The sequence below is a fragment of the Leptonychotes weddellii genome, chromosome 4, assembly GCF_054177405.1.
Source record: "Leptonychotes weddellii isolate Sample4059 chromosome 4, ASM5417740v2, whole genome shotgun sequence".
NCBI classification, from domain to species: Eukaryota; Metazoa; Chordata; class Mammalia; order Carnivora; family Phocidae; genus Leptonychotes; species Leptonychotes weddellii.
The window spans coordinates 82655532-82678671 of NC_138372.1; the positions used below are offsets into that span (position 1 = coordinate 82655532).

General features: G+C 41.5%; 1 protein-coding gene across 4 annotated transcripts in view; it reads left to right on the forward strand.

Moving 5' to 3' along the window:
• Positions 1–23140, forward strand: part of NTNG1 (netrin G1) — a 314772-nt gene that overhangs the window by 206908 nt on the left and 84724 nt on the right. For all 4 annotated transcript variants that reach the window (XM_081815569.1, XM_081815571.1, XM_081815572.1 and 1 more), the window contains exon 4: positions 22345–22517. In XM_081815569.1, coding sequence (XP_081671695.1) covers positions 22345–22517 — 173 coding nt within the window. The remainder of the gene's footprint in view (positions 1–22344; positions 22518–23140) is intronic.

Sequence of the window (23140 nt, forward strand, 5' to 3'; positions counted from 1 at the left end):
GTGTTATACGCAAACAATGAATCATGGAACACTACATCAAAAACTAATGATATAATGTATGGTGATTAACATAACATAATAAAATTAAAAATAAATAAATAAATAAATAAAAAGACCCCTATGTTTGACTTTTAAGTCTGCTGTGATTCGTTGCTTCCTTCATTAGAGCTACTACATAAGTGATATATTAACAGTGAGCACTCACTGAGCACTGTCTATGTAACAGCATTCTTCTGAGTCTTTCACATTATTTTGTCTGGTATTAATATACCATCCCAGCTTCCTTTTGATTAGTGTTAACAGGATATATCTTTTTCTTTCCTTTTTTAGGAGCATATAATTGCTCTTGCTTTTTTTTTTTTTAAGATTTTATTTATTTTTTGACAGAGAGAGAGACACAGCGAGAGAGGGAACACAAGCAGGGGGAGTGGGAGAGGGAGAAGCAGGCTTCCCGTGGAGCAGGGAGCCCGATGCGGGGCTCGATCCCAGGACCCTGGGATCATGACCTGAGTGAAAGGCAGACGCTTAACGACTGAGCCACCCAGGTGCCCCTGCTCTTGCTTTTTGATCTCTATCTTAATTGGGTGTTAGGACTTAGATTAAATGTGATTATTGATATGGTTAGGTTGAAGTCTAACATCATGATATTTATTTCCCATCTGTCCCATTCTTTTTTTGTTCCCTTTCCTCTTTTTCTGCATTTGTTTGGCCATTAATCAGTGGCTCCTAGCTCATCTCTGCCTAGAAAATAATAATAATAACAACAATGGTTAACACGTATTAAGTATCTATATTGAGCTAGTAACTCTTCTAAGCACTTACTTTTATTAACTCATTTAATCATCACATCTGTATAATAATAACATTATTATTATGCCCATTTTATAAATGGGGAAGCTGAGGCACTGAGAAGATAAGAGAATTGTTCAAGATCACATGACTAGTTAAAAGGGCAAAGGCCAGCATCCCAACCAAGAAACCTGCCCCAGTACCCACAGTCCGACCCACTCTGCTGTGTTACCTTTTTTCTGCCCAGACCTTCTGAACTTGGAAATTTACACCTGCCCTGAATTCTGTTTTTTCCCTAAGTTTCTGACATGCTGTACTCTGACTTTCAATTTGTATGATGAGAGGTCATTTCTAAACTGGTTGCTGAATAAATGAATTTTATTGAATAATTTCTTGGCTTTCTTGGTCCCAACCTCCTGTCCTCTCCTGCTGCTCCCCAGCTATCAACCCCAGGAATGTGTAAAGTGCCCTCTCTTCACTTTCTTTCACTACTCTTCATATTCACAGCTTTTGAGCTGTTCACTCAAAACTATTTGAGTAATACCTCCTCTTCTATTAAATAATACCTCTTCTTTTCCCACTTACTCATTAGTTTCACAGCAGAGCCTTATTTAGAATAATAGTGAGGCAGACAGAGCAAGGAGATGCAGCTCTGCCAGAGGAAGATTAAAGTCCCCCGAGCTGATAGATGTGGCTCTGGGGTCCCTCCGACCCCTCTCACCTGCTTACAAGCGCTTGCTCCATACCTGTTTTCCCCAGTGACAGATGCCTTCTGTCTTAAAACAAGGTTGTTAAATTTAACAACACTTTCTGGAAGGTTTGGGGAACACTGAGGAATCACATTGAGAGTGAATGACTAGTTTTAGAGTCTCACGTTCAATCTTAAGTGGATACCAACTCCCAAAAGGTGTCACTCAGAGGTAATATGGTGGCCTGGGCAGGGAGGAGCATCTCCCTCACCACCAGCTGGAATCTTAAGCCACCACCACATCCCATAGTCCAGGGTCTGCACTTCCTGGCTACAGAGGGAAGGAAACCCTCCTTTCTATCTCCAAAGCCCACCTAATTTTTTGCTTCAGGGAGATTGAGAACATTCAGTTCCTTCAAAGAATATCCCCCGGACCCTGCTGACCCAGAGAATGTGGTCACACCTCCTGGTGCATGTGAAAACAATGGCACTATTCAATAGTACGTTTCTTCAAGTCTGTCTAATCCTCCATAACATCATCTTGTGGCAACAAAATCCAGTCCACACTGGGTGTGCCAAGCTTTGTCCCATTCCTCTTCGTAGCATTTTCCCCCAAAAGAGGATAAGAGAGGGTGCCTGGGTGGCTCAGATGGTTAAGCGTCTGCCTTCGGCTCAGGTCGTGATCCCAGGGTCCTGGGATCGAGTCCCGCATCAGGCTCCCTGCTCGGCGGGGAGCCTGCTTCTCCCTCTGCCTCTCTCTCTCTCTGTCTCTTATGAATAAATAAATAAAATCTTTAAAAAAAAAAAAGAGGATAAGAGATCAGACCACCACATTCCCCTTGGTCATACACTCCCCTAATTTCCTATGAGCAAAGCTAGGGCATGTATCTCCCAGGGGCAAGTGAGTCTTATCAGAAATGGGGTAGCATGAGTTATGATTCACTGGGCAGTCTCCTCAGAGGCTTGAGTCTGCAAGCAACCACCAAATTTACATCATTAACCAGAAACCTTACGGTATTAAGTGGAAACATCTGCCTTTCATGGGCTCAGGGCTTTCCCAAGAACAGTGGGTAGGTACACGCATTACTGTGCATGAAGGAAAAGCTCACCGAAGTGTGCTCTCCAGATTTTGCCACGTAGATGTAATCTACTGCAGATATGACTAGCGGAGGCCCCAAGTGACAGTTTTGCGGTTTCAATAAATATTCAAATACATTTTCCACTAAATAGCTTCATTTAATGTAAGTACTTGCTTTTTAAAAAAATGAAAATAATGTGAAAAACTGAAGCTCAGAGAAATTAAACAACATCTCTAAAGCCACAAGGCTTCTTAAGTGGTGACCAATAAACACGGTGCTTCCCAGGAGAAAAAATGCCAGGTCATGGGGAGCACTTGTGTCAGCAACAGAAGCACACCCCCCCACCCCACCCCCAGTCTCAATACATTGCCTGTGACCCGTAAGGTTATTTCTGATGAGGTGAAAAACTGAGGGCAGAGCTAGGGGAAAAGCTCCATTCAGAGACACAGCCACATGACTGCTTTAGGAGACAGAGCCTTTCCTAGAGAACAAGGGTGTTGAAAGTGATCAGAATGAAAAAAATCAGGGTCAAACACTCCAAATCAAATCATCCACAGATGCAGAAACCAGGATGCATGCATAGCAATCTGGGTTAAATGTGAGATTAGAATCTCAGATGCATAAGGACGGGGGACAACTTTGGAAGGAAGGAAGACACAGCCCTGGGAGTCGGGAATAAGGCTGTTACCCTGAAGGCTCCAACGCAGGAAGGCAGAGGTGGGTGCCGAGCCAATGTCAGGAGAACCAGTAGAATATCGGGGAAGGAGAAAAGCAAAGGTCCAGGTTCATAGATCAGGACGGACTAGATAGAGACAGAGAGGCTAGTCTGGCACAGCTGAGTGTCTTGACAACCTTAAATCCCTAGAGCCACGGCAGAGGCACCTGGTCCTCCTGGCTCTGTCTGGCGGGTTGTGGGGGCCAGCCTGCTTGCTTCCCAGCAGGGTCCTGACACCAATCAATGGTGACCGATCGGTCCCACACAGACACCTTCATCGAACAGAGGGCACTCTGTCGGGCAGATTCGCTGTCAGCCTCGTATCTTACTCTCTGTCATAAAGCTCTTGTGTTTACCAGTGCATTAAATATAACCCGGCAATAGAAAATCCTCATTTTCATGCTTGAAATATATTATCTAATGGCATATCTATTTGACTTTTACTACATGCCTTTCATTCCTCTAAGTGGGGTAATTGACCTTTACTTTGCTACCCTGTGGATTAAAAGGCTGCACCACACTCTGCATTTGATATTTCCAGTCTTGCAGGAGAAGCGATTTTGATTTGCTTTTGTTGCAGAGCTGCTCTTTGGGTGGGCCCTCAAATGAAGAGAAACCTCAAGGCCCAAGACTGCATTGTGGCAGTTATTGTTACCATCATGTGGCTTTTATTAGAAAAAGCACAGGTCACTTCATTTCTATGGCCATCTCTATGGAATCTAAGGACTGTGGGCCTGTAAGACTTCCAGAACCTTCCACCTCAGTTTCAGATGACATATCCTCACTCCCTGCCTCCAGTGATGTTGTTTAGGGATCAACAGCAGTCTTTTGATTTGGTTCAAGCACCCAAAGTTTAAAATCGTGTCCAAACTACACAATTTGTGTGAGAGAGAAAAAAATTAGTGTTACCAGTAAGAGCTTCAGTTCTCTGTCAACCACCTGTATGCAGATATCTTTTGTGTGATAATTTAGCACTAGCATTATATAGAACTCTATAAGTTAAGAATTTGGAAGCCTTGGCTTTCTCTGGTGCCCCTTTAGCTTTCCTTCCCATGACCAAAATGATGACAAGAATAATTAAGACAATGATGATGGGGATGGTGATAATGACAGCCAACATTTACTATGTGCCAGGCACTGTTTTTTAAGTGCTTTGAAGAAAGTAATTTGTTATTCTTCATAATAACCTTATGAGTCAGGTACTATAATTCTCCAGTTTTACAGATGAGGAAACAGAGGCATATAAAAGTTTAGCCCAAGGTCACACTGCAAGCAAGTAGTAGAACCAGAATCCAAATTGAGGCATTTTGGATTTGAGAGACAGAAGATCCTACTACAAGTTTCGATCCTTATGCATTTGGACAAATTGAAGAAACAACGACGGTATTTTACTAATTACTGTCTTATTTCTAGAGAATTCTCAGTCTGGATCAGTTAGCCCCTGGAGGTATAGGATTCCTTCCTGAACACCCCAGGAGGGATTCAGAACCCCAGGGAAAGACAGTCAATCAATGAAACCCTGTTACATAAGGAATAAAACTCACTCTCATGTGCTAACTAGAGAATCAACAGACATGGACAGTGGGTAAAGGGAGCTTCTTACCTACTGAGAAGGCAGTGAGTGATGGTCAAGGTCTTTGACTTAACAATCTCATAGTGTTCCTTCCTATGGTTCCTCTTGCAGTCTACTAATGCTTCTCTATCTTCCTAGTTCGAGGTCCCCCAAGACAAAGATCTGGATACAAATGGTATATTTGGGAAATAATTCCAGAAAGCACTGTGAGAGAATAGGGAATAAATGGAGCAGAAAGGAGAAGTCAATCAGGATGCTATTCCCAGAAATGCTTCTCTAAGAAGCAAGGAAACTGGAGTATTTATCCTCAAGCATCCATTTCTTCATTGGTTGGGGGTTACTCCTGAGAAGTTAATTCACCTCTACCTTGTTCAAGCCAAGCACCAAGCATGCTGAGGCAAGAAACCAGGATCACTGCAGGGGCCATGATGCTTTTGCTACACACTTTTTTATCTTTCCATACACTAAGTCTTATCCTCCTTCTGTTCCTTCCTATCAAGTGACTTTGATAATCTGTCAAAACCAGAGCCAATATCTTTGGCAACTAAAAGCAGGTTAGAAAGAGCTCAGTTCTTGAAACCTTGAAGAAAAAATTATTGGCTCACTCTGTTCAAAGTACTGGTAATGGGACTCAGAATGGGAGGCATGGAGGTGTGTGGAGAAAAATTAAACCAGTATGTTTCCATATTAAAACAAGTTTGGTTTTATTTATTTTATAAATAAATAAATTTATAAAATAAATAAATAAAATCTTCAAGAAAAATAAAAAATGAACACAGCACAAGCTCAAAAAATCTCAGCTAATTTATTATTTTATTGTTATTATTGTTTCTCTGATCCTATGTTTCCTATATTTCCACAGTGAGGAAATGGGACTGGATAATTCTTTCAACTAGTATTTACAAAGAGCCTATTCCATACCAGGCACCATGAAAGGTTTTGTTCAGGAACTGGGGGTTCACCCTGCCCACCACCTGACCTCATGATGTTCAGTCCTGATCCCTTTCCTTCATACTTTGTTGCCTCACAGTGCACCAAAGTTTCTTCTTCTTTAGTTAAATATAAAACAAATGAGAAGACCTCATGACTCTAGAGTAGCTGAGCTGAGACAACAGGTCCCTTCCTTATGTGGATTATTGTTCTAAGATTGTTCAGAAATAGTAAAATCTTAACCATACGATCTTATGTATTGTAAGTATTTAGTAAATATTTCATAATGATTGATGATGATAGTCAGGTGGGAACTAAAACTTAGCAAGTTGGCCTATTTATGAACTGTTCATGGTGGCACTTGACATGCTATCTCATTCCAAAGTTAAAATAAAGCCTAATGAAGTCATTCACTCTCATCTCTATTTTACACATGAGGAATGAGCCTAAGGTCAAACAAGTTAAAAGTGATCATAGAGATACTCAAATCCAGGTCTTTTCTAACTCCAAAATACAGCACTTTTCACCTTAACTTAAAAAGTCAGTTCATTTTACAAAAACAGAAACAAAAATACCAATTCATAAAAGTTGTGTAAAGTGAGAACCAGCATACTTTGAAATCATCCAGCATATTCTAATGCCCACCTCCTAATGATAACATATGTCTATTTTCCAAGTCTAAATCCTTGGCAGAAAAATCTGGCTGACCAGATTTTTCAAGCCAGGCCATAAATTTTGGGTTGTTGAACAATTTACATAATGACTGCTTTCGGGTGGTACATCCAGTCTAGTTCAATAAGCTTGGGAGGTGGTAGAATCATGGAGAAGTAACATGGTGTACTGTTTGAGGATCTTTTGGTTGTTAGTAACAACAACAACAACAAAAAAAAAACAGAATTCAAACTAGTTAAACAAAATAGAGACTATTTTGGCTCACATATCTTGGAATCTGGGACTCAGATTCAGACAAGCTGGCAGCATGGGCTACACAAAGTCATCAGGATGTTGTCCCTACTGCTTGGCTTTGCTCTCCTCTGTCTTGGCTTTCTTCTAGGCCGAGATTCTCCATGTTGTGGACAAGATGGCCATGACCAGTTCCAGGCCACCTGCTACCAGGTTAACAATACCATAAGGAACAGGACTTCTTACCCTCATATACTCAGCAAAGGCCCTAGGAGTGATTTTCACAAGGATTAGATCCTATTCCCATCCTCAAACCAATCACTGTGTCCAAGAAGATGGAATGGATTGGTAGGCTGAGCTCAGCCTCTCTGCCTTTCCTGGGAGCTGCAGGTTGGAATCCCCCACCTCAACCTCCCAGCCTGAGGATGAAAGGGGTGGTCCCACAAAGGTTGTTAACAAAGGAAGAAGAAGGAATAAGGAATTTGAGGGTGCAAAAACTGCAACATGCCATACCCTCTACAGTTTAGATACTGCCTGAAGGTGGGGTCAGTCACGCAGCCAATGTAAGGCATTTTTCTTTTTTCTCTTTCTATGACGTCTTTTATTTTTTTTCTTTTTCTTTTTTTTATTAACATATAATGTATTATTTGTTTCAGGGGTACAGGTCTGTGATTCACCAGTCTTACACAATTCACAGCGCTCACCATAGCACATACCCTCCCCAGTGTCCGTCACCCAGCCACACCATCCCTCCCACACCCCTTCACTCCAGCAAACCTCAGTTTGTTTCCTGAAATTAAGAGTCTCTTATGGTTTGTCTCCCTCTCCGGTTTCGTCTTGGGCATTTTTCAAATACAGACCAAACCCTTCACATTTCAAAGAAATTAGCCCTGAAAGCCAGTGAAACCCACCTAAAGTGATTCAGCTGGTTAGTGATTAAACCCAGGTCTCTTGATCATATATCATTTGACTCTAAAATATGACCGTGATCCATGTTAAATCATGTGAAATTCCCCTTCTCATGATACTTCATGTCTCACACATTTGGTGCAGACCCCACCTCTGAATGTTTAATCATATAGATGGAGAGACTTTGATGATGACAATATTGATAAATCTCATAGACAACTATCATCCAGTTTTTTTTCCCTGACCATATCCTATCTGTTGGATCATTTGAGAGCTCATTGCTGTTCTTCATTTCTATTCTCGGAGTTTTTTGTTTCTTTGCTGTAGAGCCTTAGTTTCCAATCATAAGTGACACACAATTCAGGTCATCGGTCACAGCAAGTAAGATCAGCCTCTTTTAACAGATGGGTTTTTTCCTTTCCTTTCTATTTCTCTCTCTCTCTTCTTTCTTTTCTTCTTCTTCTTTTTTTTTTTTTTAATCTTTATATTTCAACTTTTCCAAGGCTTGCTAGCAAAAGTAGGCCACCAAATAAGGGGAAAAAACAAAGGCTTTGCTAGGTGCACTCTTCTCTATTGGATATTATTTTATTTCTCAGAAAAAGGAGAATTAGAAGAAAGCTATTTCCCCCAATTTTCCACACCACCCATGGGAATCTAATTCAATTTCCTCTCAAATTCTGTAGTGAAAAGTAAAAATACAGAATAAGGTTGATCTCTTGTCTTCTTCTGCACAGGTGTGACTTGATTATTTATTCTTAGTCATAAAACTGTTTATTCAGGCTGATTCATTTTTAATCAGATTCTAATATAATGATTTGAGGAAATAAGACCTTTTTTGAGTGGATAAGTGTATATATTTAAAAGATTTCAAAACTTCCCTGACAATTCTAACCTGATAGAACCCTGCGGTATCAGATGGCTCTCAGCTCTTGAGCCAGAGCCTTACTGAACTCTGTGGCTTTGCCAAGCACAAGAGAACTTTAGGTTTATTCCTGCACTATTTTTTCTTTTGTCCTAGTTCCTCCTAGAAAAAAAGGAGAATTACATTTTTTAACCCAAGAAGTGTATGAGAAATTATCATGGTATAGTTCACATCAATTGGAAGTAAAAAGTAGGTGGAAAAAAAAGTATTTCATTTATGTGGTTCTATAAAGAGGAAAAAAAGAAATCTAACTTAGCAGTTGTTGACTGTAAACCACAAAATGGGCGAGTATGTGTGAAAAGGACTTGAATACATCAACAGTCTTCATTATTGCTTCTTATGTCAGGAATCTATTCCGTTTCTAAAAATAGGAAAGCTCTCTTAAGCAGAGTGGGGCTTGTTTTCTTCAAGTGAGAGCACATGGGGAGGTCGGCAGGCCGGGGCTCGGTGTGTAAGAACACCATCAGGCCTTAGTTTCCTTCTAGGTTCCAGCTTGCCCATCACTGAATGAGCTCCCATTCTTATGGCCATAAAGCCAGAAGGCCCTCTAGTATTTCTGTCTGGATCCCAGATAAGAGAAAGGAAGAAAGGGCAAGGTGAGAGGGGTTAAAAAAAAAAGTAGAGGAATGATTTCTTGTAAGCTGCCCCTTTTCAAAATATTTCCAGAACACGCCTCTTAGTGACTTCTGGTCACATCCCATTGGTCAGACTATATGACATGGCCAACTTTAGAGTCAGGGGAGCCGAGGAAATGAGTATTTTAATTTTCCCATGTGTTTTATAGAGAGAGTCAAGAGAGAAAGGGATGTAAAGGACTTTTAGATAGCCAAGCCGTGGATTTGCCATCTCTCTCCATAATAATAGCTAACATTTCTTGAATACTTACCATCTACCAGAATCTGTGATATATACTTTATATGGACTACTTCAATTAATCTTCGTAGCAACCCTATGTTATTGCTGCTAATAACAGTCCATGTTATAGGGAAGGTTACTGAGACTCAGATGGAGACACCCACCAAGCTCATGGTAGAACTAGGACTTAAACTCTGACCCTTTGTCTCCAGAGTCCAAGCTCTTAACGTCATGTTATCCTATCTCTCTTATAGAATCTGGTTCCTTGAACAATGATCATCTCTATTTCTGGGACTGGAGATCCCTAAATTTTCTGTTTTCTCAAAAAGAATTAGAATGTAAAGGTTCACCATGCATATCTTAAATATCTAGGGTCATCTATTAGTTGTTAATGGGCCTTGGGTTGGTTTAGTTTAAATTTAACAAGCTCTTTACCTCCCAATCTCTAGATTGATTGGTTGTGCAGAGAACAGTGGCAGTCTCCATTGAGATAATTATCTTGTTATGTCTTTTACCCTTCAGCACCTCTTATCTAACCAGATTCCTCATGAGTGTAATAAACAGGTCACAGGACACCATCCTATACCTACTCCAATCTTGGACAATGCATAATCTCAAATTTATAAGCTGCTATTTTTATTTTATTTTATAATCATGGTACTCTAGTCTCCCTGGCAAGCTTCAGAAATAGAAAAGGGCTATTTTTAATATTATCTAAAAGAACCAGTATTTTAGTGAGTCATGTAATCTGATGCTTCACTATGGGTAAGTTTAGGGTTTCCAGTAAGGTTTAAGTGGAACTTCTAGAGGGTTTCTTAAATGCCATAAGGATGTCCAAGTCATTAGTTGCTTAAATGTACAAGAAGGATTTCTGGTCCCTGTCCCATCAGTTTTGGGGGCAAATAAATTATGTATATTTTAAAAGATGGTAAGATTCCAGTGTCTGTGAAGAACTGATAAAGATCTCAGGCTTTATTTTATACTCCCAGAAAAAACTGTGTAACTGTATATTTCTTTGCTTAAGAAAATCTAGGGGGCACCTGGGTGGCTCAGTCAGTTAAGCACCTGCCTTCAGCTCAGGTCATGATCTCTGGATTCTGGGATCAAGCCCTGTCTAGCTCCCTGTTTAGCAGAGTCTGCTTCTCCCTCTCCCTATGCCCCACCCCCGCTCATGCTCTCTCTCTCTCTCTCTCTCTCTCTCTCTCTCTCACTCTCAGTCTCTTTCAAATAAATAAATAAAATCTTTTTTAAAAATCTAGACGAATCACTTTTCAAAAATAATTCTTCCAAGAACAAAGTTCAGGAGAGGAAAGCCCCCATCAACCAGGGGCCTTATTTAGCTACTTGGTATATTGTAAAGGAGTGAGCACAAAAGCTATGTGGAAACCTGCCCTCTGGGTTTGCAGGGCATATAATAGAGTACTAGCACCCCTCTTTCTTGTTTGCTTCTTCTATAATACAGGAATGCAAACACAAGTTAAATGTCCAGCCTCTTTGTTGGTCTGTTGTGTGCGGCTGCTTTCCAAAAATTGTTATAAGGAGATACCTATTTCACATTGAACTTCGGCCATCACGTAGTTTATAAAAATAAATCTTCTGAAAACATTTTTGCTTACAAGTGGTAACTACTGTCGGACTCCAGGTTTTATTCATGAAGGAAGGAATAGAAGAATGCTGGAAAGATTTAAACCCCCTCTTTCCTCATGGGATCAGGATTAGGCCAGACCCATCTGATAGTTGAAGATCTGGTCTTTTGCTGTAAGATAGAAGTGATAATAGCAATAGCTTATATTAAATTATTAAGTGCTTCCTATGTACCAGGCGCTGTGTTCAAATATAAGTTCAGATGTGTGTAAAAGAGACTCACATTAGCAATGCCTTAAACAAACTAGAAGTTTATTTCTGTCTCCTTTCTTTTGGGAATTAGATGCTGCACAGCTGGAATGGTGGCTCCATCTGGACCCACCTTCCTCTGACAGCAGTGAAGGCTGCCCAATGGCCTGGGTTCCACTATTTGTGGTTATTGCCATGGTCCATGTAGTCCAAGGTGGCTTAACAACATGTTCATGTTCCATGAAGTAAATTAGAAATGGAGGAAGGAGTGCAGCCCAATAGAGTATCACAGACATAACTCCCACTAATAGGCCAATGGTGGAATGTAGTCACATGGCCATCCCTAGCTTGAGGAGGTGCTGGGAAATGTAGTCTTTATACAGTGTGCACCCAACTAAAACTGTAGTGGTGTGGAAAAAGGAAGAATACATTAATTAGCAGTCTCTGCTACCTTGTACTGTATCATTTAAGGCTCCCAACAACCCCTCAGGTAGGCATTTTATGATCCTCATTTTATAGAAGAGTAAATTGAGCTGAAGGAACTTGCCTAAGTACCTGCTAAAGCCAGATTACTAGACCTCAGGGCCCAAACTCTTATCCCCTGTTTTCTGTCATCTGTTTTGGACAAATACCATATTTCTTTTAGTTTATTTTTTCATTTATTTAACATACAATTTGGTGAGTTTTAGTATATTCAAAAAGTTGCGCAACCCTCACCATTATTGAATTCCTGAACATTATCATCACTCTACAAGAAAACCCCCATCCATGAGCAGTCACTCCCCATTTGCCCCTCCTCCTAGCTCCTGGGAATCATTCATCTACTTTCCATCTGTGTAGATTCTCCTATTCTGAGTATTTCCTGTAAAGGAAAGCATACATTCTGTGGCTTTTTATATCTGGCTTCTTTGATTTAGCAAAATGTTTTCAAGGTTTATCTATATTGTAGCATGTATCAGTACTTCATTACTTCCCCCCCCCCAAATAATAGTCCATTATATGGATATATGACATTTTGTTTATCCATTCATTAGTTGATGAATGTTTGGGTTGTTTCCACTTTTTAACTATTATGAATAATGCTGCTATGAACATTTGTGTACTGGTTTTTGTGTGGGCATGTTTTCAGTTCTCTTGAGTAAAGACCTCGAAGTGGAATTGTTGGATCATATGATAACTTTATGTTTACCTTTTTGAAGAACTGCCACATTGTTTTCCAAAGTGGCCGCACCAGCTTACATTCCTACCAATAGTAGATGAGAGTTCCAATTTCTCCACATCACTGTCAACGTTTCCTATTGTCCCTCTTTTAAAATTATAACCATCCTAGTGGATGTGAAGTGGTATCTCATTGTGGTTTTAATTTGTACTTCTCTAATGACTAATGATGATGATTTTTTCATGTGTTTGTTGGCCATTTGTATATATCTTCTTTGGAGATCTTTTTTTGTATATATCTTCTTTAAGATCCTTCACTCATTCTCTAACTGGGTTGTTTTTTTGTTTTTGCTTTTGTTTTTTGTCCCTTTTATTATTGTAGTTGTAACTGCTCCTTATATATTCTGGAAATAAATACCATTTTGACTAATAAGTATAAACAGCTTTTAATATAGTTAAATTATTTATTATATGATCTATGAATCTGCCGGTCAGTAGACTTGACAGAATTCACAAACAAAATGTCAATTCAGTTTGTGAGTACAGCTTGAGCCTTAGTGCTAGTCAGGTTTAGGCCAAAGAAAGCCAAACAGAATATAGGTGGAAGAGAGTTTTGCACAAGGATCATGCCCCATGATTTTAGTTTTGCTGTTCATCAGGATTTTGACCCACTGGTGACTCAGCAGTGCTTCTCAACCTTTACTCTGCATATAAATCACCTGGCCATCTGGTTAAAGTGCAGATCCTTCTTCAGTGAGTCTGGGGAAAGCCTGAGATTTGTAACAAGCCCTCGGAGTGATCCTGAACGGGCTGGTCCAGGGACCACAATTTAAGTAGCAAGTGTTACAGTGGAAGTATCATATCACTGTTTAGAACCACAAGTCTAATTCTCTCCATGAACCAGTTTGCTTTGTTCTGCCTCAAATGGAGCGATGTCCTAGAATGAACCTGGCCTTTGGAATTGACTCTTGACTACCACTTGCCAGAAGTGTTTCTTTGAGCAAATAGCTTTACTACTCTTCGCCACACTTTCCACATCTGTAAATTACAGGTACTTATACCTCCTTCTCCCAGCGGTAATGAGCATGAGGTGAAATAACATACGAGAGGCACCTATCACAGTTCCAGGTGTATAGTGGAACGTGGTAAGTGTTTCCTTCTTCCGCCTGCCTTCAGTGATAGGGGCTGTCCCTCTGACACTGCACTGCAAATACAGCATTGTCAGGGGAGAGACAACTCAGTGTTACCACCCTATTTTCCTATATTGTCAGGATTAGATGGAATATTGTTACCAGAGTCCAGATCTTGGGCCCCACAATGGTAGAAATGAAGCCAGACCCAAAGGTCAAAGGCGCAGGCAAGGCTGTATTGAAGCTACAGCTCGAGCTGCACAGAGACACCGCACCAACACACAGCACTTAAGCCAGCCTCTCTGAACAAACTGGAAGCCCTGCCCATATAAAGGTCCCCTGGAAAGTTCCCACTCAGGTCCGCTAGGCTACTAAGGGATAGAAAAGTGCCTTGTCCTGATTGGTTGGTTTTGGCAGGCAACTCAGACAGCTTATTGGTGCTTTTTGAAGCGGGGGTCTTTCAGGTTTGTGGAGCCAGGTTGTTTCTCTTCCTACAGGATAGGGCTGCGGCTGTTGTTTTTTAAGTTAGGCTTGTGTGATGGGCCGCATCCCAGTTCTGCAAGGTCAGAGAGGAGGGTTAGCAATAACAGCCCACACGAAGTGCCCCAGGCGCATGATGTTTCTCATGTGGGGCTTGTTCCTATGGTCCCTGGTGGTCTCAGTGGTACCCTTTTTATGGTCTGTAGTTAGTTTATGTGCATTTCATCTTATTTACTCAACAAATTGTATGTTCTTGGAGATTAGGGCTCTATGTCATCTTCTGGTTTTGAAACCCATCAGCCTTCTCATGGCACTATCCAAAGAATTCGTTATGAATTAAGGCTTACAGAATGAATCAGCCCATTCCAGTGATGGTAGTAGGAGTAGTAACTATAGAAATAATAATAATTGAAACTAACATTTATTAAGAACTTTGTGTCACGTACTGTCCTAAGGTCATGCGTACATTATCTATTCAATTCCCAAAACTGTTCTTTGAAACATATCCATTTATTGTCCCTGTTTTCCAGATGAGTCAGCTGAAGCCTAGCCATACTTAGAAAGACAACATTCCACTTTTGGTGGTAAGAGCAGAGTTCTGGAGCCTGGCTGCCCACGGTCTAAATCTCTGTTCCATCTCATACTAGCTGGGAGAGGTGGGTTTCTTAGACCGTCAATATGCAAATGCATCATCTGTAGTTAGTGCTAATCCCACAGTACTATTGTGAGGTTTGTACAAAATAATGTGTGAAATATGCAAAAGCGCTGAGCACAATGTCAGGGACTTGGAAGTATGCAGTCAACATTAGTTCTGTTTGTTTGTGTGTTTGTGAAGTCGCTTATCCAATGGCCTCACAAGTCAGTGGCGAAGGTGGGATTTGAACGCAGGCCGTCTGATTTCATAATCAATAACTCATAATTTCTAAATGATGTTGCTGCAGATCCCCTATTGCAAATAATGTGTTGAGGTGGAAACCAAAAATTCATGTGTCAGAGTGAAAAGAGAAAGGTCAAGGGGCTGCAGAGGCAGAAAAAGTATGTGAAAAGCATTTTATAATTTATCACCTTTTGAAAAAGACATCTTCAAAGCTCCAGTCTTTGTGCTAACTCATTTTCTTTTTTTTTTTAAGATTTTATTTATTTATTTGAGACAGAGAGAATGAGAGACAGAGAGCATGAGAGGGAGGAGGGTCAGAGGGAGAAGCAGACTCCCCGCAGAGCAGGGAGCCCGATGCGGGACTCGATCCCGGGACTCCAGGATCATGACCTGAGCCGAAGGCAGTCGCTTAACCAACTGAGCCACCCAGGCGCCCTGTGCTAACTCATTTTCTAAAAGCATTTGTGTAGCTGCTGACAATCCAAGGCAGGGGGTGCAACCAAAGGCTGATGGAGGCTTTGTAAGGCCTGAAACTGCCACCCTTTGGGGCTGGAGGGGTGCTCTCATTAAGGAAACACCTTCACTGATTAAAAAAATGCAAAAATATCTCATTTGTGAGAATTATACAAAAGCACATGGATGCATGGCTAGGTCTTCCCCAAGGCCTTGAAAGGGCCCTGATGCTAAACTTCATTCACTTCATGGTGAATCCTCCTCTGGCACAAAAGTAGCCCAATCCCTGACTTTCAAGGCAGCAAGCCTGGCTTCCCTTCCTGTTTTGCTTCAGAAAGGGCCAGTTCCAAACTTCTCTGTCTTGGTACCTCTATTTGAAACACTAGCAATAGATTATATATATATAGACCTCTAACTCACAGGAAATTCTGGTGGATAACATGCTTCCCAGAATAAATATATTAAATTATCTTTAAAAAAACAGGCAGACTGTATGGGTTTTTCATACCTACTGGCAGGTGGCAGAGATCTAAACGTTGGAGCCTTTTTATAAGCAAGATTAAATTGACTCATGACAGCTGGTCACTAAAATACAGGAAGTGCAGACCTGGTTGAAAGCAAGAATACACGGGTTTTCATCACTTGCATCACAGAATAGAGCTCACTCTTTTTGTAAGTCTGTCTTAGCAATGCCCTTATTTGACAGTGTGTGCAGTTTGTCACTTACACACAAGTGGATCTTCCAAGTACAAGCAAGTCAATTCTATCTGCAGTATCTTGGTGTGAGTTCTATGTGTGTAAACAGAATTGGCGAATAGGCTTGGCTCTCCAGAACATCAGATCTTTCACTGCTAGCAAAGCCTGTTAGGTCTCCATTCGTGCAGCTCTTCCCCCGCCCACTGTGACAGTAGACGTGGGAGCGGGATGACCATGGAAGTGGATAATGAATCTGTCACAGACAAGTGCATGCCACGGAAATCTGCCCTCCACCCCATTGCAAGGCTGGAGGTCACAGCCCCAGGAATTGAGGGCAGTCTCCCAGCATTGTGACATCCATTTTTTATTTTTTTCTGCTGGAGGAAAAGCTACTCTGGCAGGGCCTCTAAATAAAGAATTTCAGCATCTGATTGGAATGGGGTGATGTGAACAGACCAAACTGTGGATAATGAAAGGGAGCCATTTTCCAATACCGAGCAGTGTTGTGATACCCCGGCATCCACTCTCACGTGCTCAGCCCAGGCACAACAGTCGACATGAGGATGGAGGAAAGACAGCCACGAAGCTGGGCTAGGTCAACAGATTTACTGCTGGGGAAGTTCCAGTGTCCGCCAGGGCCCAAGCAACATTGCCAAACTGCCTGAACCAGGCCAGTCATCCCTGCATGAGAAGTTGAAGCCAAAAGATGCACATTCCAGAATAATCATGCCATACAAATGCTCTGCTTTTGTTTTTTGGTTTTTTTTCTCCTCTAAACTGTGTTATTTTCCTGAGTATTTCAGACATTTTTTTTCTTGTGTTAGGTTTCAGGCATTTGGCAAATTCTCTGGAGTTTAAATTAAATAGTGTTTACAAAGTCTTACCAATTTTATAGAGTTCCCTTTGCCCATTATAAAGTTAGTTATGAAAACCAATGATAAGGGCATTTGGCAGTTTTCAGCACACATCATGGACTGTTTAATTGAGTACAATGCCTATTAGTTCTCTATTTTTAGTCCATTACCATGCCAGACATAGTAGGATGGACCCATGAAGTTCTGCCTTTCAGAGAGTCTACTTGCTTATTAATCATTCGTTTATCAGTCAAGTGTTTTTTAAGTACTTATTATGTGCTGTGCACCCTGACAAGTGCTAGGGATGTAGCACTAAATAAGGCAAACATGACTGTGGCTTCCAGGCATTTACACTCCAGTAAAGGTGAGAGAAGGAGAAGCAATGACAACACGGTTTATGTCTAAGGCAGAGATAGCTTTATCATGTGACTGGCCTTGCCCGGGTCACAGGAGCACATAGGAAAGGCATACTGGTGGGTCAGAGAAGCACTCCGATAGCTGACCAGTGGATGGTTTTTGAATGTCATTTAGGCGCCAGGCACTGAAATTTACAAGCTGACACCTGAATGTTAAGAATTTTGCAGATAAGAGAAGTAGAGGTAGTAGAGTAGAATGTTCCCGGCAGAAGGACAAGTTTATAAGATCACCTGAAGTCAAAGTGTGAAGAATTGAGTAGTGTTGCTAGTGGTGCAGATGAGACCGGATTAAGGAGGAGACACCAACTTCAAAGGGACTTGGAGTCCACATTACAGAGTTTGGACTCTATTTTAAGAATAGTGACAAGTCGTTGAGCATCTGCCTTCAGCTCAGGTCATGATCCCAGTGTCCTGGGATCAAGCCCCGCATCGGGCTACCTGCTCAGCCGGGAGCCTGCTTCTCCCTCTCCCACTCCCCCTGCTTGTGTTCCCTCTCTAGCTGTGTCTGTCAAATAAATAAAATGTTTAAAAAAATAAAATAAGGGGCGCCTGGGTGGCTCAGTTGGTTAAGCGACTGCCTTCGACTCAGGTCATGATCCTGGAGTCCCTGGATCGAGTCCCGCATCGGGCTCCCTGCTCGGCAGGGAGTCTGCTTCTCCCTCTGACCCTCCCCCCTCTCATGTGTTCTCTCTCATTCTCTCTGTCTCAAATAAATAAATAAAATCTTTAAAAAAAATAAAAATAAAAAATAAATAAATAAAATAAAAAAAGAATAGTGACAAGTCTTGCAATGGTTCTAAGCCAGGATGACCCCAGTATTTTTGTGTAAAGGGTTATTTTGACTGTTGTCTTGAGACTGGGCTAGGGAGGAGCATGAGTGGAGGCAGTAAAGTCTGTTCAGAGGCCATTGTAATAAAGCAGATCAAAGATGATGGCGATCTCAACGAGGGTGGTGGCAATGGCTAGAACTGTATGTATTTGAAAGTTATCAAAGAGGAGGGATCTCAGAACTTGGTGAGAGACGGAGCAATGACAAGTTAGATAGTCTAGGAAAGAAAGAGGGAGGCATTCTCAACCAGCTCCCTGAAAGGTGATGCAATGTACTAAAACAGAAACCCCAGAAGGAGGAGTAAGAGAGGCAAGCCTCAGAATTCAGTTTGGGATCTGTTGAGTTTGACATGCCCAAGAGAGCTCCAGGATGGAAATATAGATACAGGATTTATCAACATGTCGATCAGATAATCTTCACCTGGTAATAATGGAGGGAAGGGTTCTATGGATCCCTTTGGGTAACAGAGAATCTCTGAATCCCCTAAAATGTTTTCAAATGTTTAAGCTTATTTTGCATGTGCTTATTATTTCAGGGTGGGGGAAGATTATGGAAGTTTGCTTTAGAATACAAGTTTGCTATAACTCAAAGGCATTAAGGACCACAGAGGAAATTGAAGGGACAACCTGTATTAAGAGTGTCCAAAGTGGGCACTTGGGTGGCTCAGTTGGTTTTGCGTCTGTTTTGGCTCAGGTCATGATCCCAGGGTCCTGGGATCAAGCCCCACATTGGGCTCCCTGCTCAGCGGGGAGTCTGCTTCTCCCTCTCCCTCTGCCCCCACCCACAGCTTGTGTTCTCTCTCTCTCTTTCACTCACTCTCTCTCTCTCTCAAATAAATAAATAAAATCTTAAAAAAAACAACAAAAAAAAGAGTGTCCAAAGAGAGTCACTTAGGCTGACAGTGCTGGGCCAGGACCCCAAGAAGAGAACATAAAGAGAACACAAAAAGAGGGTTCTGAAAATGAGCTTGACAATCCAGCAAGGACAAAGTGTCAGGGGAAAAGGAGTGGTCCACAGATTCAAATACCGCTGGGAGGTCAAATAAGGCAAAGAAAAGTATCCATTGGATTTTCAACAAAGAGGTCATGGATGATCTTGGCAAAAGAGGCCATGGTTGGTGAGAAAGAGAAAGTGAGTGGGAGGTAAAAAATGGAAAATTCAGGTATAGGAAACTCAAGAAGGGAGAGGAGAGTGTTAAAGAGGTAGCTGAAAAAGAAGACCAGGGTACAAGGTGGGTAGTTCTTCCCTTAGGATGGGAGAGATTTATGCAATGAGTCAACATTTTAAAAGCTTAAAGAGCCTTTAAGTACCAGCCAACCAACCCAAATACACAGAAGCATTTAAGGAAATCAGAAGATCAAGCTCAAGGTGTCTACAGTGAGCAGGATAGATAACAGGGAAGAGTGAATTGAGTTGAGCCTTGAATGATTAGCTTTTGAACAGGTGAGGATGAGCCATTAATGAGAAGAAATCTGAGAGAAATAAGACTAAGCAGTCACCTATTTTTCTTTCACCTTCTCTTGTTATTCAAAGAATATTCTCTCAGCAAATATAAAGTCTTTAAAATGGAAATGGCCTGTAACTCAGAAAGTGACTACAAGTATGAAAGTATTAACAGTTAAAAGATATTTAATCCAGGGCGCCTGGGTGGCTCAGTCGGTTAAGCGACTGCCTTCTGCTCAGGTCATGATCCCGGAGTCCCAGGATCGAGTCCTGCATCGGGCTCCCTGCTCGGCAGGGAGTCTGCTTCTCCCTCTGACCCTCCCCCCTCTCATGTGCTCTCTCTCATTCTCTCTCTCTCTCAAATAAATAAATAATTTTTTTTTTTTAAAAAGTTGCTAAAGTAGGGGGGCCTGGGTGGCTCAGTCATTAAGCGTCTGCCTTCGGCTCAGGTCATGATCCTGGAGTCCCGGGATCGAGTCCCACATCGGGCTCCCTGCTCGGCAGGGAGTCTGCTTCTCCCTCTGACCCTCCCCCCTCTCATGTGCTCTCTCTCTCTCTCTCATTCTCTCTGTCTCAAATAAATAAATAAAATCTTTAAAAAAAAGATATTTGATCCAATTTACAATTATTACTTATATTCTTGGTCTTCCCATATGACACAAGCATACTCTTTGGGGTCATATTGTGCATTTCCTCACTTGGAATTTTTAACACCAGATAGGGTGCTAAGTCAGTATAGGCTGTTGCTTCTGTCACCTAGGTTTCTAACATCTTCCACATATAAAAACACACCCATAAATAAAGGCGCTAATGTTGGAACGGGAAAGATCCTTTCATAAGCAACTTAACACAAGTGACTCCCTGCATAGAAGAAACTCTTATAAGATCTAGCTCATAATTAAACACTATTTCACTTAACTGAATTATTTTTTCTTATCTTTTTAGAAGACTGTACACGTTAATTTTAAAGGTTCTGTCTATGTATCTAAATTGAATAGGTATTGTTTAAATAGTAGCCTTTCAGCTTATTACAATTTATAACTATACGGAGGGCAGAGTATAGCTACAAGTATTGCAAATTGTAGCAGACCCCTGATGAAGGAGAAGTGTGATCTTATCCAGGGAGGTTTGTGGGGGGCTGGGGAGTGGGCATTAATTTAGGGGCTACACCTTTTAGTTAGAAGAGAGCCCAGTAATAGTCTCAGTAATGGTCTTGGACATTCCTTCACTTCCTTGCCGTAAGTATGGGTCTGTGTTCCAAACAGATCATCCGTGTACAAGACAGAAACTTGGATGTCACTATACAGACATTATAGAAACCAACATCAGTTTTTTTTTTTTTACAAGATTTTATTTATTTATTTGACAGAGAGAGACACAGCGAGAGAGGGAACACAAGCAGGGGGAGTGGGAGAGGGAGAAGCAGGCTTCCCGCAGAGCAGGGAGCCCGATGCAGGGCTTGATCCCAGGACCCTGGAATCATGACCTGAGCTGAAGGCAGACGCTTAACAACTGAGCCACCCAGGCGCCCCCCAACATCAGTTCTTAAAGAATCTTATTTTCCTACCTAAGAAAGACTACTGTTACTTTTTCCAATTCATGACATCCCCCACAAAGGAAAGCAAATGTAAAACACTACAAACTTTCCTTGTCTTTATGAAATTTGGCTTTCTATATTTTTGTCCTAGTTCTGGAAGAGGCCAGACCAGTTTAAAAATGCACACACATCTACACACACACACACACACAGGTCTGACAGGTCTTGATCCTTTATCCACCGTCTCGGGTGTCCTAGTTCTCCCCTTTGTGTGGACACATCGCTTCCTGCATACACTGTTCTGGCCTCTGGTCATGGTCATCCTGTCAACCTAGGTTTTACTTTCCCAGAGGATGCGGCCTGTGGGCTTGGGATGTTACAATTTATAACCTGCTACCTCAACAAATATCCAGTGGGCCTTTGCAATTTTACTGTGCAAGACTTTGGATAGGGGAATGTATTTTTGTGGAAATTGCATATTCTATTGTTGCCTCTCATATATCACAGCTCTCTGCACAAGAACCAAAGGCAAGGCATTTGCTAATGACCTCAAACCCCTGCCACCTATAGTCTTTTTTATTTTCTAGGCTTCTAAGCATCTTTTATCTGAGTCATTGGGACCATTTCTGAACGACCTCTGTAATTACCTTATTTGCCATGACTAGGAAATCTAAGGACTACTCAGATTGATTAGAGGCCTTGGTGGGAAAAACTTTTGATCTGGGGTAATGTCATTTTAGAGCCCAGAATGTGGGCACTATGATTATGATCTCTGTGGGTCTATAAAATAAGCCTGAATAGCAAATCATCTTCATGGTTATCTTTCCTTTTAAACAAGTAAGAATTGTCTTTCTGGTTTAAGGAAAAACAGAAGATAACATTGCTCTTCAAACCCAGACGAAATTGTCATAGATTTGCTAATATTGCAAGAAAACTGCTCGCTGGTGGCAATATTTTGGACACCTGTTGGGAAACCCTTGATTTTGTAGCACATTTGTCTTACGGGAACTTCAGGCCCCCACTGAACATAATGACTGGTATTAGGATTCCTCAAAGTGTGGTATGAGACAGACCGTATCCTAACCCCACCCCTTCCCCCTTGTTGAAAAGATTCTGAGGGTAGGGCCTACAGATCTACATTTTGCCCAGAGCCTCTATAGAGTGCAAGCACTGCAGGGTGTAGGAGCTACCACCCCAGGAGATAGATGCGTAAAGCCTCCGTGATCGCTAAGACCAACTTGACTTACAATGAACTCTTGTCTCTCCTCTGCTTAGGTGCAAATGTAATCTCCACGCCACTGTGTGTGTGTATGACAACAGCAAATTGACCTGTGAATGTGAGCACAACACTACAGGTCCAGACTGTGGGAAATGCAAGAAGAATTATCAGGGCCGACCTTGGAGTCCAGGCTCGTATCTCCCCATCCCTAAAGGCACTGCAAATACCTGTGAGTAACTTTGCTCTCTAACACTGTATTCTGTGCAAGATGAGCTGATAGTTCCTCTCAATTTCACTTGCAATTGTGCTTTTACTCTTATGGTTATCCTATTCCTCTTCAAAATGCAGCTAAAGCTTTAGTTTCTATTTCACCACTTGTAAGCACATTTTCACACTCAGATCATCTGTTAAATTCAGTCTTCCAACATTCACATCAAATGTGTTGGGAAATGATGGAAATCAGGAGAAATTTTTTTCTAAGTGGATGAAACAAGAGATATTTGTTTTCCTCCCCCAAATTAATTTCCTATTAAAATAACAACAGCCTTCAAAACTCCCAACAGGAACTTAATTTTAGCCATAAGCAACTCGGGAAATTCTCTAAATGTTTCTAATCCCATTTCCCCTACTGGATAACTTGAGGGAAGCTTTGTCCAGAAAATGCTTCCCTGTCTGATTTTGACTATGGCCTAACTTTGCCCGGTGAAATAATTGGCTTTTTCCAAATGCCAGCAGCTGAGGTCATGCCTGGCATGGATCCTGTCAGTAGAAGCCACCTTCCGATACGGAGCATGACTGCAGGCCTGCAGGTACTACAGTAAGAAAAGGAATGTCCAAGTTCAGGTGAAAAGA